The 15,567-nt window shown below is 55.8% G+C and overlaps 2 protein-coding genes across 2 annotated transcripts in view; one reads left to right on the forward strand and one right to left on the reverse strand.

Moving 5' to 3' along the window:
- Positions 1-2,714, forward strand: part of SLC22A3 (solute carrier family 22 member 3) — a 64,577-nt gene extending 61,863 nt beyond the window's left edge. The window contains exon 11 of the mRNA XM_081093899.1: positions 1,373-2,714. Within this exon, the coding sequence (XP_080950025.1) occupies positions 1,373-1,433 (61 nt within the window). The 3' untranslated portion in view covers positions 1,434-2,714. The remainder of the gene's footprint in view (positions 1-1,372) is intronic.
- Positions 2,715-4,040: 1,326 nt separating this feature from the next.
- Positions 4,041-15,567, reverse strand: part of PLG (plasminogen) — a gene marked incomplete at both ends in the record, with an annotated part of 43,273 nt that continues 31,746 nt past the window's right edge. Inside the window, 6 exons of the mRNA XM_081094584.1 lie at positions 4,041-4,202; positions 5,121-5,266; positions 9,834-9,940; positions 11,950-12,090; positions 13,154-13,228; positions 14,576-14,696. Coding sequence (XP_080950710.1) covers positions 4,041-4,202; positions 5,121-5,266; positions 9,834-9,940; positions 11,950-12,090; positions 13,154-13,228; positions 14,576-14,696 — 752 coding nt within the window. The remainder of the gene's footprint in view (positions 4,203-5,120; positions 5,267-9,833; positions 9,941-11,949; positions 12,091-13,153; positions 13,229-14,575; positions 14,697-15,567) is intronic.

Genomic DNA, 15,567 nt, shown 5'->3' on the forward strand with positions numbered 1-15,567 from the left:
TATAGTGTTTGGATGCTCGTTTTCCCTGCACCCCATCCCATGCCCTCTGCTCCCCGAAGTTCCACCTCTCCCAGTGGCTTCACTCTAATCACTAACTTGGTAGGCGATTTCCTGACCTCAAGACTCGCCCATCAGGGGTCAGATTCTCAAACTCCTCAGGGTAAAGCGGAGGGTGCAGGCATTTGGGGTCAGGACTCGCCTCAGGATGCTGAGTGAGTCCCAGCAGGCCTCCTGCTGCTGGCTGTTCAGCCTTTGGTAAGGCCTCTCTCTTCTCTTACCTCACCGTGAAGCCAGCAGGAGAAGCGGGGTTCTGGGGAGCACAGGGCATCAGGGTGGGGTGCCGGGAAAATGAGCCTCCAAGCACTAGAAGAACGGGAAGAAGTGGAGCAACAGGAATTCAACTCACACATTTTTTCTATGTTTGGAACTTTTCATAACAAAAATTTCGATAAATTATTAATTACTAGAGGCCCGGTGCATGGAAATTCATGCACTGGAGGGGGGTCCCCCAGCCTGGCCTGCCCCCTCTCACAGTCTGAGAGCCCTCGAGGCAGGAGGCAACCGTTGATCAGGGAAGGCGACGCCCCATCACACCTCTGCTGCTGCCACTGCCAGCAGCACAAGCCTCGGCTGGCCCTGGTTACCTGAGCCTCAGGCCGGCCCTGAGCGGCTGGGGGGCTGAGGGGACTGGGGGTCTCTGGAGGCAGGCACACGGAGCAGCCAGGCCCCCCTGGGGGTGGGCCCAGCCTTGCCGCGTGCCTGCCGCCTCAGCGGGGCTGAGGGGACTGGGCACCACCATCTTTGAGGGCGGGGCAGTCAATTAGCATGTTCCCTCCTTATTGGCTGTGGGTGCCCCCATCTTTGTGATGGCGTGAGGGTCAATTAGCATATTCCCCTTTATTAGATAGGATGCCTTGTCTCTCCCCTTGAAAAAAATGTCATCAAAGTGTGACTTGCAGTTTCATAAGGAAGGCACTGTCACTGCGTCCCACAGCTGTTTACCCTGGAAAACAGCCGCTTTGCACCGACTTACTGAAACCTGATGGCGTTTCCCTCGAACAGGAGGGAAGCCTCAGGCCATTCATGCTGCTCTTTGGCTCACATATCAGCTCCTTCCCAAACCACGCGTCACTCGTGGACATGCATGAAGGATGCACGTGCCGTTTGAGGGTCTGGAGGCGGGCGGGACGGGGCCTGCAGAGGGGCTGCCGTTGCTCTGAGCCGGGTGTTCAGGAGAAGCCGTGTGTGTGTGTGTGTGTGTGTGTGTGTGTGTGTGAAACCAGCCAGGATGCTGAGTGAGTCCCAGCAGGCCTCCTGCTGCTGGCCGTTCAGCCTTTGGTAAGGCCTCTCTCTTCTCTCCTTTGTTTGTCAGCCCGCCCTCCTACAAGTGCGGCAGGAAGCAGAAGGCCCCGGTTCCTGGTGCTCCCCTGTGAGGCGCCTGCCGGGACCACGGAGCGGCGCAGGCCGAGGCCGGAGCGACGAGCCCCGCAGACACCGGTGCCCGTGTCAGCCCGTGTCAGCCCGTTGCGCCAGGCCGCCCACCTGCTTTTAACTCTTTACAAAGACATACACACGACCCCGAGCATCGTTCCGAGATGCTGGAGGAGGTTTGTCCTGATGCTGGACACGTCTCCGACCCGTGGGTGACAGGGACAAGAAGCCCCACCCAGTGTTCACAGCGGCTCCATCGGGAACGGGGTGAGCAACCAGGGACCTGGGGAACATGGACAGAACTTGGGTCATCAGGAACCGAGGCTCAGGAACGTGTGTCCTGAGGATTCCTGGGAGGATGACAATCCGGGGAGCCTGCAATGAAGACACGGGACATCCGGACGGAGCCTGCGCTTTCTCTCCTCGCCTGGATCTGCGAGCCCCGCTGGGGTTGCTCGGGCCTCGCCCCACAGATCAGCACGAATCTGTGAGGCCTGGGGACCCGGCTATTTCCTATGACATCTGGCTGGTCCTGCGATGACTCGACACTAGAGCCCTGTGTCCGTTACTGAACCAGGCCCGTGGGCTAGGGTGTCCTGGGTCGTAGGTTGGAACCACAAGGGCTATTCATCTTATATCTGTGAGTTCAGGTCTGCGGTGGCGCCCACGGTCAGGAGTGAGACACGTGGACAGTTCTCGTTCTGTCTGGACGTGTTGCACTTGTTTTGGGAAGTAGCTCACATTTTAACGGAAAGGGCTGGTCAGTGATCTCCGTGCTCAGAAGAATTTGCAAGGACGGGTGAGCACTTTAGAGCTACTAACAGGGATTGGATCTTTCTCTTTTGTTACCGCGACTTTTCAAACGAGTTGAATACAAACCTGCCAGCTTTTCCTGCCCTGCTTTACATGCTCATCTGGTGCGTTTTCCGAGCCAGCGCCTGCCTTTCTGCAGGACTTTTTGATGAGTTCTCTGTGTGGGCAGGCGCGTGGCACCAGAGGGAAGGGAAGACGGCGCCTCTGTGCACCGGTCGGAGTGCACGGTGTGTGCACGGTGTGCACGGTGTGTGCGGGTGTGCTGATCGCACCAGAAGCTCCCTGAGCCCGAGGGCCCCTCAGAGCGGCTGGAATGTCCGTCTCCCGGGACGCCAGCGCACTCACCCCTTCGCCTGCCTTCTCGCATTTCCCTGCTGCGGGGTGCCTGTGGCTCCCGGGCACCGTCACCTTTGAATTGTACTTTGAGTTGATACTTTGGTTCTGATAACAATAAAATATTTTAAATTGTCAAGAAAAATCAATGTTTGCCTTTCACTTCCCTTTGTTTTGTTTTCTTTCATTTATTTATTTATTTTGGTTCTCACCTGAGGATATGCTTATTGATTTTAGAGGGAGGAAAAGGGGGAGAGAGAGAGAGAGAGAGAGAGAGAGAAACAGAGAGAGAGAAACAGAGAGAGAGAGATCAACGTGAGAGAGAACATGGATTGGTTGCCTTCTGCACATGCCCTGACCAGGAATTGAACCTGAAACCTAGGAATGTGCCCTGACTGGGAATCGAACCCACAACCTTTCCGTGTATGGGATGATGCTCCAGCCAACGGAGCCACACGGGCCAGGGCCGCCCCTTCTCTCCCCTTTGAGCTGAGGCCCCTGAAGCTATTCCCCTGTGACCGCGTGTGCGCCCCCCGGGGAGCCAGGCAGTGATGGAAATCAGGGAGCCGCCTCCATACATGCTTGTTGTTCCTGGTACTGGCCTGGGCACCTCCCTAACGCACAGGTGACCCAGGACATGCAGACTCCTCGCTGGTCTGTGTCTCCTTCCGCTGCCCGTTAACTTCACGGCACACACCTCTACCCACGGTGCCCAGAGCTGGGTCCCCGGTCGGGCTCTCGTAGCAGAGTTCACTGCCAAGGACAGAGTTCGAAAACGGGCATCTCCGGGCCAGAGAGAAAGACGTGGCAGACGCGCGCCAAGCTGTCTTTCGCCGACAAGGTAAAGTCGGGTGACTTAGGAGGACTTCTCTAGGATCCCACAGGTTCCCGTCCTACATGGAACTCTTCCTTACGGGAGGGAGCGAGATCACTTGTCTGTTAGTGTCACGCTATTTAAAATTGGTGGGATGGACCTAGCCGGTGTGGCTCAGTGGATAGAGCGTCGGCCTGCGGACTGAAGGGTCCCAGGTTCAGTTGCGGCCAAGGGCACATGCCTGGGTTGCAGACTCGATCCCCAGTAGGGGTCATGCAGGAGGCAGCCAATCAGTGATTCTCTTCATTGATGTTTCTGTCTGTCTATCCCTCTCCCTTCCTCTCTAAAATCAATACAAATATTTAAAAAAAATAAAATAAAATAAAATTGGTGGGATGAACAAAGAACGTGAAGACAGTGAAAACCCAAAACACCAAATCCAAGTAAGTGCCGAGTTTATTTTCAGCAAATGCCCCCGCGATGTTGTTAGAGTCCAGCTTCTCCGCAGCGACGCTGAAGCGGCCGAGGTGGCGGTGGGGCGCTGAGCGCGGCGTCTCCCTCCGTGTGATCACCGTCAGCGCCTCCCGGCCGCGGGTCCCCTACCACGTCCCGGCGCCTGCATCGCCACACGCCCCCGCCTCCCAGCCCACTAATTGTTTCTCATGGTCTCCTCGATCCACTTGACAAACCTTGAGACGCGGACATAGACGCCAGGCTTGTTGGGGCGAGCACAGCCGAGACCCCAAGAAGTCACTCCTTGTAAAATGTACTTGTCCTTCTCGAAGCAGACCAGCGGCCCGCCGCTGTCGCCCTGCACAGAGGGAGCGAGGAGCCCGGTGAGGACCCACCGGCAGCCTTGTATTTGGGGGGTCACCCTCCTTTTCCCAAGTGGGACTTTTCTTGGTATCTCAACACCCCTTGGCAGCCAGAGAGGCAGGTCCTAACCTGCTGTGTGGGCATCGCTGTGCCTGGCAGAGTCTGTTCAACAGACCCCACCGAGTGCCGTCTGCTGGGGAGCAGATGGCTGTCCTCCTCCCTCCTGCCTCGGGGTTCTCTTGTGCAGTCACCCCAGGAGCCGCCGAGGAGAAGCCGGGGCCGATGTCCCTCTCCCGGTCTCCTGCCTGGACGGCCACCCGAGTCCCGCCCATGGGATCCCGGAAGGTGTGTGAGCTGGGGCAGTGCCGGTCCCTCACACTCCCTACACCCGGCTGGAGCTCAGGTCCCCACGGTCAGTCACCCTAGGTCAGTGGTTCTCAACCTTCCTAAGGCCGTGACCTTTTAATACAGCTCCTCATGTTGTGGTGACCCCCAACCATAAAATTATTTTCGTTGCTACTTCCTAACTGTAATGTTGCTACTGTTATGAATCGTCATGTAAATATCTGATATGCAGGGTGTATTTTCATTGTTACAAATGGAACATAATTAAAGCATAGTGATTCATCACAAAAACAATATGTAATTATATCTGTGTTTTCCGATGGTCTTAGACGACCCCTGTGAAAGGGTCATTTGACCCACAAAGGGGTCGCGACCCACAGGTTGAGAACCACTGTCCTAGGTGATCTGACTCAACATCGGGGCCAGGCCTGCAGGGCTGCTGGGCGACCTTCAGACCCCACACGCGGCCTGTCGGAGGCAGGTCCTCCCCAACGTTGCAGCTTTGGGGCCACAGGGTCTAAGGGGCCAAGACAGGCCACCGAGGGAGTGACCACCTCTGCCCTCTTACCTGGCAGCTGTCGGCGCCCCCGGCCAAGAGCCCGGCGCAGAGCTCCGTGGACTTGACCCTGCCGTTCAGGTACTCGTAGCGGTTGCACACCTTGTTCTCGATCACAGGCAGCTGCGCCTCCTTGAGGAGGCCGGCGCCGAAGGTGCCTGTTCAGATGGAAGACCGGTTACTGCGTCCCGCACGTGCTCACAAGGAAAGTTCCAGAACCACCGGGCGGCGATGGTAGGTACGAGTCAGCTCCTGACCCCCTGGCTCCTGTGTCTGTTTGACTCTTGGGCGTGTGAACATGATGTAAGCGTTCCCGGTCCCAGGGCCTGGATTGCGTGCTCCGGCTTCTGGGTTTTGTGTGTGTGTGTGTGGGGAGGGGGGGCTGCCTTGTCATCTTTGGTTTCTTTTCTCTCTCCCTTTTTCACGATAAAGAAATGATTTTGTATTTTGTAAAGAGAGATTGAGAAACACATCACAGCTGCTGCTATTTTTGTCTATTCCCCTTCGGGCTTTTTATATGCTTCTTTTACTACTGATATCGCAGTTGTATACCTCATTTTTTTCCGCATTATATAATACGGACTTGGTTACAATGTTGCAATCTTCATAATTGTTATTTTAATGGGAAGTGACTGCTTAATGGGTATGGAGTTCCTCTTCGGGGTGAGGAAAGTTTTCTGGAAATGGTGGTGCCGGTTGCACAACATTGTAAATGTGCTAAATGCCAGTGAATCGCGCTGGATATGTTAAGATAGTAGATTTTGTTACATGTGTTTTACCACAGCATTTCCAAAGAGAAGAGTAGCTGTCATTCCCCGAGAATTAACCTTTCCAGGCCCAAGCTCGGGCTGTGATGGATGCCCCTGAACCTTCCCATAGTCCCCCGGGAGGGGCACGCTGGTCAGTCCCGTTGTGCCGTGAAGGGAACTCAGGTTTAGCGAGAGTGGGTTTTGCCCCACATTTCCCGGCGAGGAGCTAGTGAAGCTGGGATTTGAACCTGGTTTTGTGACGTTGTTGCCCAAATTCCCGACTACCATGCTCGCTGGGCAACGTTCCTTCCATGTTCTGCATGTTTGTTCATACGGTTTATTAATATTCCTTAATATTTTTAAGTCCAAGTTCCCAGCAATGTTGTAGACATATTTATGGCTTCCAAAATATCGCCAAATTATTTTTCACTAGAAAAAGGTCACTCCCCCACACCCTCGTGGGCATTTAACATTTTAAAAAGATTTGGTGATATAATAGGTGGAAATGATCCTAATTCATTTCCTAATGTACATTTCTTTTACAATGAGGGAAAGTAAACGTTCTCCTGTATGCTTGCTGTACTCATTGTATTCTTTTCTGGTGAAAAACTGCCTTTTGTTTTACTTTGGAAAATTGAAATAGAGCCCTGGCGACCGGGCCAGAGAAAAAGTGGTTTTTTTCCAAACGGACACGCCCAGGTGCGCCTCACCAATCACCCAGATTTCCGATGTTGCAAGCCCAGCTTTCACTAGTTTTGCAAAAATCTTTGCTTTGCGAGCGCGGAGCGGCCAAGAGATGAGGTGCTCTCGTCTCCAAAGACCTTGAGTAACGGAAAGTTGTCTCGGGGTCAGCGAGCACACGCGGGTCTGGGGTGGACAGCAGGGAGGACAGCCCTGTGGAGGGGCCGGCGAGGAAGGCCTGGCCCGCAGCGCTGGGCAGCACTGTTGGAGTCGAGGTGTGGAACCAGGTCACTCGAGTGTCCTGCTCCCGCACCTGCTTTCTGAGCGGGACAGACCTGCGGGTGCTGGTGCCACACCCACTGTGTAAGGGGGATGTGGTCTGTGCGGACGCGCTGCCATCCGGTGGCCACGGTGGGAATTGCATCTCTGGGGCTGGAAGTGACTTTGGGACCAGATGCCCTGCTGGGGCGGGGCGAGGGGAAGCAGGATCCCTGAGGGCCTCTGGGATTGCTGATGAGGGCTGGCCGGAACGGCCCCTCGGCCTGAACACGGGTCTACCTTGCTTGGGAGCAGCGAAGCCAGGGAACATCTGGGGGCTGCCGGGAGAGGGGAGAATTCTGACCCCACACCGAGAGGCCGAGGCAACACGGATTGATCGGAAGTCACTGTGGACATGTAGGAAAAAGGTCAACACCCTGGCTCCTCCTGGTGCAGCGAGTCTATGAGAGTCACTTCCCAGCAGACATGTGAGTGAGGCCCGAGAGACGGGCGCCCAGGGCAGGAGGGGGTGCAGAAGAGTGTGGGTGGTGGGGGGACAGGAACAGCGAATGGGCCTGCGGGTCAGGCAGGCCGGTTCCATCAGGGCTCAGCTACACACAGGCTCCTTGATGGTTATTGTGATGGTGGTGATTATGATGATGAAGGTGGTGATGGGGAGGGTTGGAGCTTGATGATAATGGTGATGATGGTGATATTGATGATGGTAATGAAGGTGGTGGTGGTGATGGTCATGGTGGTGGTGATGGTGATAATTATGGTGATGATGGGGAGGGTTGGAGCTTGATGATAATGGTGATGATGAGGAGGATGATAGTGATGTTGATGATGGTTGTGGTGGTGATGATGGTGATTATGGGGGTGAGGATAGTGATGATGATGATGGTGGTGGTGGTGATGTTGGTTGTCTAAGCACAGGAGCTGCTGGAATACCATCTCCAAATCACTGGGAATTCCATATGCAGCATCTTAATGCTCACATTGACTCTTTAAGGTGGTACAGATGAGGAAACCGAGGCTCAGAGAGATTAAATAACTTCCTGATGTCACATGGAGGTAGATGGGACAGAACTCACATCCGGATCTATACGATCTTGAGTCCATGCTTTCATCAGCCAGCAGGTTTGTGGCTCACTAAGAAGTCCCTTTTTCGGATGAATGCAGTTTGCATTGGATTTTCGCCACTTGCTAGAGAGTCACATGGGAACACAGCACTCCCCGTCATTAACGTGACTCAGCTGCTCGGTGCCTTATCGGCTCCTCTCATCGCTTCCCCCACACTCGCCCTGAAGCCCATTTTCCAGCCGAGGAAACAAGTCCAAAAAGAGTCTGTGGCTTTTCTGAGTCCCAGCAGCTGACCAGTGGGAATCGGGGTCCTGCCTTGGGTCTGTCTGCCTCCTCAACCACCCACAACCCCTGTGCCTTCTCAGCCTCGGATCCTTCCTTTGCAAAATCAGAACGGACATGCCGGACGCACAGGATTTGTGGCCTTTAAATTTTTTAAAACCAAAGACTGAACCAGTGTGGCACACCCGTGATGCTTCCTTTGCAAGTTTCCCTTTACTCCTCAATGTCCGCCGCCTCTGAAAGCAGACAGGGGGCCATGGGACACCCCGGAGGCAGGTCTCAGACAGCAGGGAAAGTGCAGAAATAGGAAGGTAAGTTTGAAAGGATTTGGACCAGGCATTTTCAACCTGTTTTAAAGCCACAAAACCTTTCTTCAAGCAAGAGCTCATGCAAAAAGCTAACGTGGATAGCACTGCTTGGCAACTCATCTTGCAGATGAGGTGAGACGCCAAGTGGACCAGAGGTAAGGGGACTGTCCAGCTTGCCAGCGAGGGCAGAGCCAGGACAATTTCCAGGACTCCTGACTCACCACCGCTTCTGAGAAAGCGAGGCAGAGACCTCGGATGTTCTCACATGTTCCTAGGCCCGAGTCAGGGGTGTCATTATTACCGGGGCGCACTGCAGAGTGAGGACAGAGTCCCCTAGGCCAGGACAGGACCTGCACAAACATTTCCTTTCTCACCCTCACCCTGTAAGCCAATAGCAAGTCCCTACTAAAACGGGAGCCTTTCTTACTTTCCCCAAGCTGTATGTCTGCCCCACCCCCACCCAGCTGTCAGTCTGCCCCACCCCCATTGTCTCCCCACACATACACCAGACATGTCGGGTATCTGGGGAGACTAATCCTATCTAATAAAGAGGAAATATGCAAATTGACCATCACATCATCACAAAGATGGTGGTGCCCAGTCCCCTCAGCCCTGCTGGAGTCCCCAGTCCTTTCAGCCCTGCCAGGGGGTGGCGGGGTGGCAAGTGCGCGGTGTGGCTGGATCCGCCCTCAGGCCCCAGACACCCAGGGCCAGCCCAAGGTGCAGACAAACCTCAGATATCAGCTGCCCAGCTGACGTCCGAGGCACCCGATGCCAGCTGCCCAGCCACCCAGGGCCACCCAAAGCACAGGTAACCAGGTCCGGCCGAGGCTTGCGCTGCTGGCAGTGGCAGCAGCAGAGGTGTGATGGGGGCTTCACCTTCCCCTGATCACCGGGTCACCTCCTGCCCCTGAGGGCTCCTGGACTGTGAGAGGGGACTGGCCGGGCTGAGGGACCCCCGCCCCCCCCACCCCCCCGCTGCCTCCAGTGCATGAATTTTCCTGCATCAGGCCTCTAGTTGAACTATGATTTTAGTTGTTTTGCACCTGCTAGGGAACTCAGGGTGGCTAACTTCACATGAGAAATACCCTCACACCCTGCAGTTATAGGCTTGTATCAAGGCCCTGCTTACCTGGGACGCAGTATCAATGTTGAATTTATGGGCTAAGACAGAGACTCAGAGAAACTCTCCCGCTCCCTGGCCGTGGCCTTGGATGCTGAGAATGGAGACGTGGGCAGGGCCCAGACTAAGTCAGGAGGCGGTGGACCTCGCCGACTCATAGGAGTTTGTGCAAATGCTCCTTTTCTCACGGAGGCTGTAGGCCGAAAGGAGTTCATTACGCGAGTCACAGAATTGACCTCACCTTGGGTTTCTCCCCAGCCAGTGATGTAACAGACCGTCCGGTCAGCGACCACGTAGTCGGCGGAGGGCAGGCACGCTGGGATCACCTTGTCAGTGATGATGGCAGGGCTGAAAGGAAGCACAGACGCGACATTTGACTGCCCTGCCTGAGACTCCTGCTGCTCACCAGTGGTCACCCACAACCAGACGCCACCTGCCCGAAGCCCCAGACCCTCCAAGCTGGCATCTCCTTGATGCCTTGGCACAGGCCAGCCTGGAGAACAGCTTCCACCCTCACCTTTGCCTATAGGAGCTTATGGGCGGAACAAACAGAACGTTTTGTTACAAAGGCACCCGTTACGGACAAGAATCCATAGTGACACTTCATTGCTGAGTTCCCAGCGGTGGGAGTGGGGGTGACAAAGACCCCTCTCATGCCCATTCTGTGCACTGCACCCTGGACCAAGGACCTGCTTCTATATCCACTTCACAGGCTCCGGCAGCAGGTACACGTCCCACTGAGGTGCTAACACACGGCGTCCATTAGAGCCAATGCATCATGTGACCGTGAGCGAGTCGCCCACCTTTTGGGGTCTCTGTTTCCTCTACGAGTCCCCACACCATGATGGCGGGAAAACAATAACTAGGCACCAAGTGAAGGAGGCCCGGAAACACCCGCATAAGCAAAAGGGCGTTGTTTCCCAAGAGCCTTCACAGGTCGTAGGGTTCCAGGGCATCTTCACCCCCAGAACCCCACGTCCAGGCTGGATTCCCTTCTGTTCACGAGGAAAACAGAAGGGAGATGAGAGACGCCCGAATCCAATTAAGAATCACCATGGCCGCCAACCTGGAAGCAGACACTCCCTCTCGGGGTCACCAGCATAGACCCAGCCTCTCACATGGGGTGACCCCGCAGATGTCACTCTAGAGGTTCCCTTCTATGCCTTAGACCAGCGGTTCTCAACCTGTGGGTCGTGACCCCTTTGGCGGTGGAACGACCCTTTCAGAGGGGTCGCCTAAGACCATCCTGCATATCAGATATTTACATGACGATTCATCACAGTAGCAACATGACAGGTATGAAGTAGCAACGAAAATAATGTTATGGTTGGGTCACAACATGAGGAACTGTATTTAAAGGGCGAGAAGGTTGAGAACCACTGCCTCAGACACTTGGAGTGGAGGGCATGGAGTGGATGAGTCTGAAGCTCAAACATTCCAATCTACAGAGAACACTCCCAGAACCCCATATTCGAGCCGGGGGTCCTCTGGGTGCCCTCGAAGGACCATGGGAAAGGAGGAGATGAGTTCCTGTTCAGGCTAAGCCAGCAGCCCTTTCTTCCCCCTCTGGAGCGTCCACGCGCCCCCAAGGGTCAGGCCTCAGGGCACTGCCCCGAATACCCAGAGGTGTTCCTGCCCAGACCAGCGGGCGCCGGCCTCGTGAGCCCTGGCCTGTCCTCACTATCGGCAGGTCCCCCTGTCCCGGGAGCCCGTCCCACGCTGACGTGTGAGGGCCTTGGTGACTGTCCCCATCATGTCTGTTCTCAAAAGCGCCGTCTGCCGCCTCAGCTGCCTCCCTGGGACCTGCTTCCAAGTCCTGCTCACGCAGCGGCACAGGCAGCCGCCGGCGTCCAGGCTGATGTCCCTGCACCGTTTCCGCAGGAAACGCGAGGCCAGCGCTCGGAGGGAGGCCTTGCGTCTGTGCGGGGGTGAGAGGTCCTGCCGGGTTCTTAATGTTCTGGGATATCAGTCTCCTCTGAGTCCCCCACACACATCGCCACGCTGAGAGGAGGCGGCCCGCCAGACACTGGAGGAATTCTCTGGATGTCTGTTGGCTGACCGCAACCCTCCAGTGAGAGTTTAGGGGTCACCTGCACCTCGTGTTTCAACTCTTTTTCACGCGAGGAAACAGTCCTGGCGCCTTTGCCAAGACCACAGCCAGGACGGAGCAGAATGGGGTCGAGCCCGGGTCTCACCTGAAGGTCAATGTTCTTCCCTGAAGGCCTGTGCCTTTCGTGGCCCTGCAGCACCCCCCCACCCCCCCGTGCACCCCCTCCCTCCTCCCCGCCTGTTCCGCCAGGAACCCGGGCAGGAGCGGCAATGCCCACGCCTCCCGGACACGTGCGTGGGGCGGGCACCTGCTCAGCTTCAGCAGTGCTATGTCGGCCCGCGTGGGCTCCAGCACCAGCTTGGACACGTCCCTCTCCTGCACGTCCTCCTCCAGGATCTTCTCGCGGTGCGCTCCCAGGATGACCTTGTACGACGAAGGCCGTGAGGACCTGGAAAAGGCGGTGCCGTGAGCAGCGAAGGGTGGGCAGCCTCTTCACCGGGCGCCCTTCTGAGCCAGACACTCGGCTCCCCAGTTTCCTCTGAGCATCAGCCTGTGGGGGTTCCATTCCAGTCCAGGGCACATACCTCAGTTACAGGCTCGATCCCCAGCCCTGGTCGGAGTGCGTGCGGGAGGCAACCAATGTGTCTTTCTCACATCAATGTTTCTCTCTCTGTGTGTCTCTCCCCCTCCCTTCCACTCTCTCTAAAAATCAATGGAAAACATCCACAGGTGAGGATTAACAAAAGAAATAATCTATAATAATAAAAGCGTAATATGCTAATTAGACTGGACAGCCAAACAACCTTCCGGACAACCTTCTGGACGAAGCCGGAACTGCAAGGGCCGAGCCCCTGAGCCCCTTGCATGGATTTCGTGCATTGGGGCTCTAGTAACAAATAAAAGGAAAGAAAGGCCCTAGCTGGCTTGGCTCAGTGGATAGAGCGTCGACCTGTGGACTCAAGGGTCTCAGGTTTGATTCCAGTCAAGGGCACATTCCCTGGTTGCAGGCTCAATCCCCAGTAGGGGGCATACAGGAGGCAGCCAATCAATGATTCTCTCTCATCATTGCTGTTTCTATCTCTCTCTTCCTCTCCCTTCCTCTCTGAAATCAATTAAAAAAAATTTTTTTTTTTTTTCAAAAAAGAAAGGTCACCATTGACCGAGCCTCGCTGTTAAGGAATGTTCTCGGCGATGCTTCTGGTAGATGGGACCAACACTAGAGTCAGCACAAGGGCAGGCCCCGTGTCAGTGGTCACTCGGGCACCTGTGCCCGTGCCACGCACGGCTCTCTCCTGCCTACCCCCCCGAACTGGTCTTTCTCCTTCGTTTCCCCCTGGAAACGCTCCCGTCCTCTCCCATCTGATGGCCCTGACAGCTCTGCCTCAGGCTCTCCACACCCACTCCCCGGTGCCCAGTGTCATGGCCATCGGAGGAAGGGCGGGAGGGGACAGGGAAGGACACAGGCGGGAAGTCTGCCAGCCGAGTCCTGGCGCCAGCCGTCCCGCACCTACCTCTCCAGGCAGTGGGCGGCGGTCAGCACCCAATCCGGGGACAGCAGCGTGCCTCCGCAGAAGTGCATCCGGAATCTGGGGGGACAGGCCGAGAGTGCAGTTCAGATCTCATGCTCTGTCTACAGGAGCCGAAAGCAGTGCCCAGTTACTTCTGTTAGTGTGATGTTCCCAAAGGAAAGGCCACCGGCCGTCACCAGGACGGTAGGGGCTGAGTTCCAGAAGGTTCCATCCACAGCAGGCAGCACTCTTTACGGTGGCTGGGGAGGCTCGGGGACAGCTGTCCCCAGACGAGCAAACCCACGGGGCTCCAACATGAAGCCCGAGCCCTTGGCTCTGACTGGGCAGCCCTGGACTTGAACAGAAGGGACCCAGCAAAACCACCCCTTTCATTTCTTTCCTTTCCCTTTGGCAAGATCCATGCGAGACCTGGCGAGTCCTTCTCAGGCGGCCCGAGGTGACTCTGAGTAGCCTGGTTCCGGGACTTGCTGATTTTACCCGAGAGAATTCCCTCTCCAGGGGGAGATGGCTACTAATCGTTTACGTCCCAGGACTTCTAGGCACGTGGTAGCTCATGGAAAGAGCGGGAAGGAAGGGAGCACAGTGAGGGGGGCGGCCCGCTGATGTCAGGAGGAGACCGCGCAGTGTGGGAAGACGGACGGGAAGCGTGACGGGCGGAGGCTGTGCGGAGCGCGGTTACTAAGGGATGAGGCCAAGGACAGAAACGCCGCGCAACACCGTGAACCACGGACTCGCGTTGGGCGGCGGCACCGGGCGAGCCCGGCGGAAGGCTCGCAGGGGAGGCTTCCCGCACCTGGGTGCAGGTGCCCGGGCACAGAAAGGAGACGGGAAGCAGCCCTGTCACCTGTGCGCTTTCACAGTCACCAGGCGGCCTGAGCCCACTGACGGCAGAGGCCACTGGCATGATGACCCAGACTGCCCAGGGTTCTGTGGGGGCAGAGCTGGTCACTGCTCGCCTGTGGGGAGCGGGAGCCGCCCCACGCGAAAGGAGGTGTGTGCGCGGCCGGGTGCGCCCCTCGGAATGAAGTCACTGAAATCTGCGTCTGTGATGGACCACAGGGAATTGGGTCTTGGTGCCCCGCCAGCTGTCACATGCCTCTAGTTAGCTTTTGCTCTTCATCTTACAAGGAATCTTCAAGACTTTCCCGGCAATACTGGCTCTTGGCAATTGTGGCCTCTACACACCTTAATGGTAGCTGCCCGGATCAAGGAAAAGACCCCAGTTCTGGCTATTTTCAAAGCAGAGACCCTAGAAAAAGCAAATCCTTTACGTCCTAGCTTCCCTTCCTCCCGAGGAGAATGCAGGGGCCGGCGCTGAGCCTGAGCTGGGGCTGAGTGTGGATGCAGACGGGTTTGCGGGCTGACACAGAAGGATGGACGCATCGTTTCTAGAAGTGCCGTTACCTTGTTCGAAGGCTGACCTGCCACGGCCAGGAGTGTGGGTTGGCCACGCACCCACCTACGACCCTTCCGGGGCACTTCTTCGGCTCCACCTTGGGCTTCCCACAGTCAAAGGACGAGGACGCTGCGGCACAGGAAAGAGAGTCGCATCTGAAGTGAGAGGTGACCGTGCTGTCACACAGCTCACGGCACGTGAGGCGTCAAAGCACTGAGGGTTTGACACCTCAAAGCCCAGACTATTAGCGAGAGGCCTGGACGCGTGGAACAGACCGCCAGCTGTCAGAGGGGAGGGGCTTGGGGACTGGACGGAAGAAGGTGAAGGGATAAATCAACAAGTATATACATTACACGTAGGCACAGAGAGCAGGGTGGTGATGGCCAGGGAAGGCGGTGCAATGTACAGACGGTTTTTTGAGTTGTTCACTGGAAACCTGTATGGTTTTGTGAACCAATGTCACCCCAATAAACTCAATATAAAAAAGAAAGAAAGAAAAGAGAAAAGTAAAGAAAGCTCTTAAACAATTTCAAAAGTGAAATAAACAAGCAAACAAAAAAACACACCCCATAAGCATGTTGTGGAATATCTTTCTCTAAGTTTGAAAAGTAGTAGAAGGCAACACAGAACTTTCTCCATTCAAGAAGATGGAAGCACTTTCTATTATCGGGGGGAAGCGATGAAGTAAATTGGTGTAGTTAGGCATGAGAATGACGGCTTCTCCTAGACCCGTGGTCGGCAAACCACGGCTCCCAAGCCACATGCGGCTCTTTGGCCCCTTGAGTGTGGCTCTTCCACAAAATAACCACGTGTGGGTGCATATGCACAGTGTGGTTGAAACTTCGTGGCCCATGTGCAGAAGTTTGTATTTTGTGGAAGAGCCACACTCAAGAGGCCAAAGAGCCGCATGTGGCTCATGAGCCATGGTTTGCTGACCACTGGCCTAGACAACCTTGACCGACACACCTTGTTAATCTGACCCATAACTTTAGCCACGTAT

The sequence above is a fragment of the Myotis nattereri genome (assembly GCF_964212035.1).
Source record: "Myotis nattereri genome assembly, chromosome: 6".
NCBI lineage: Eukaryota > Metazoa > Chordata > Mammalia > Chiroptera > Vespertilionidae > Myotis > Myotis nattereri.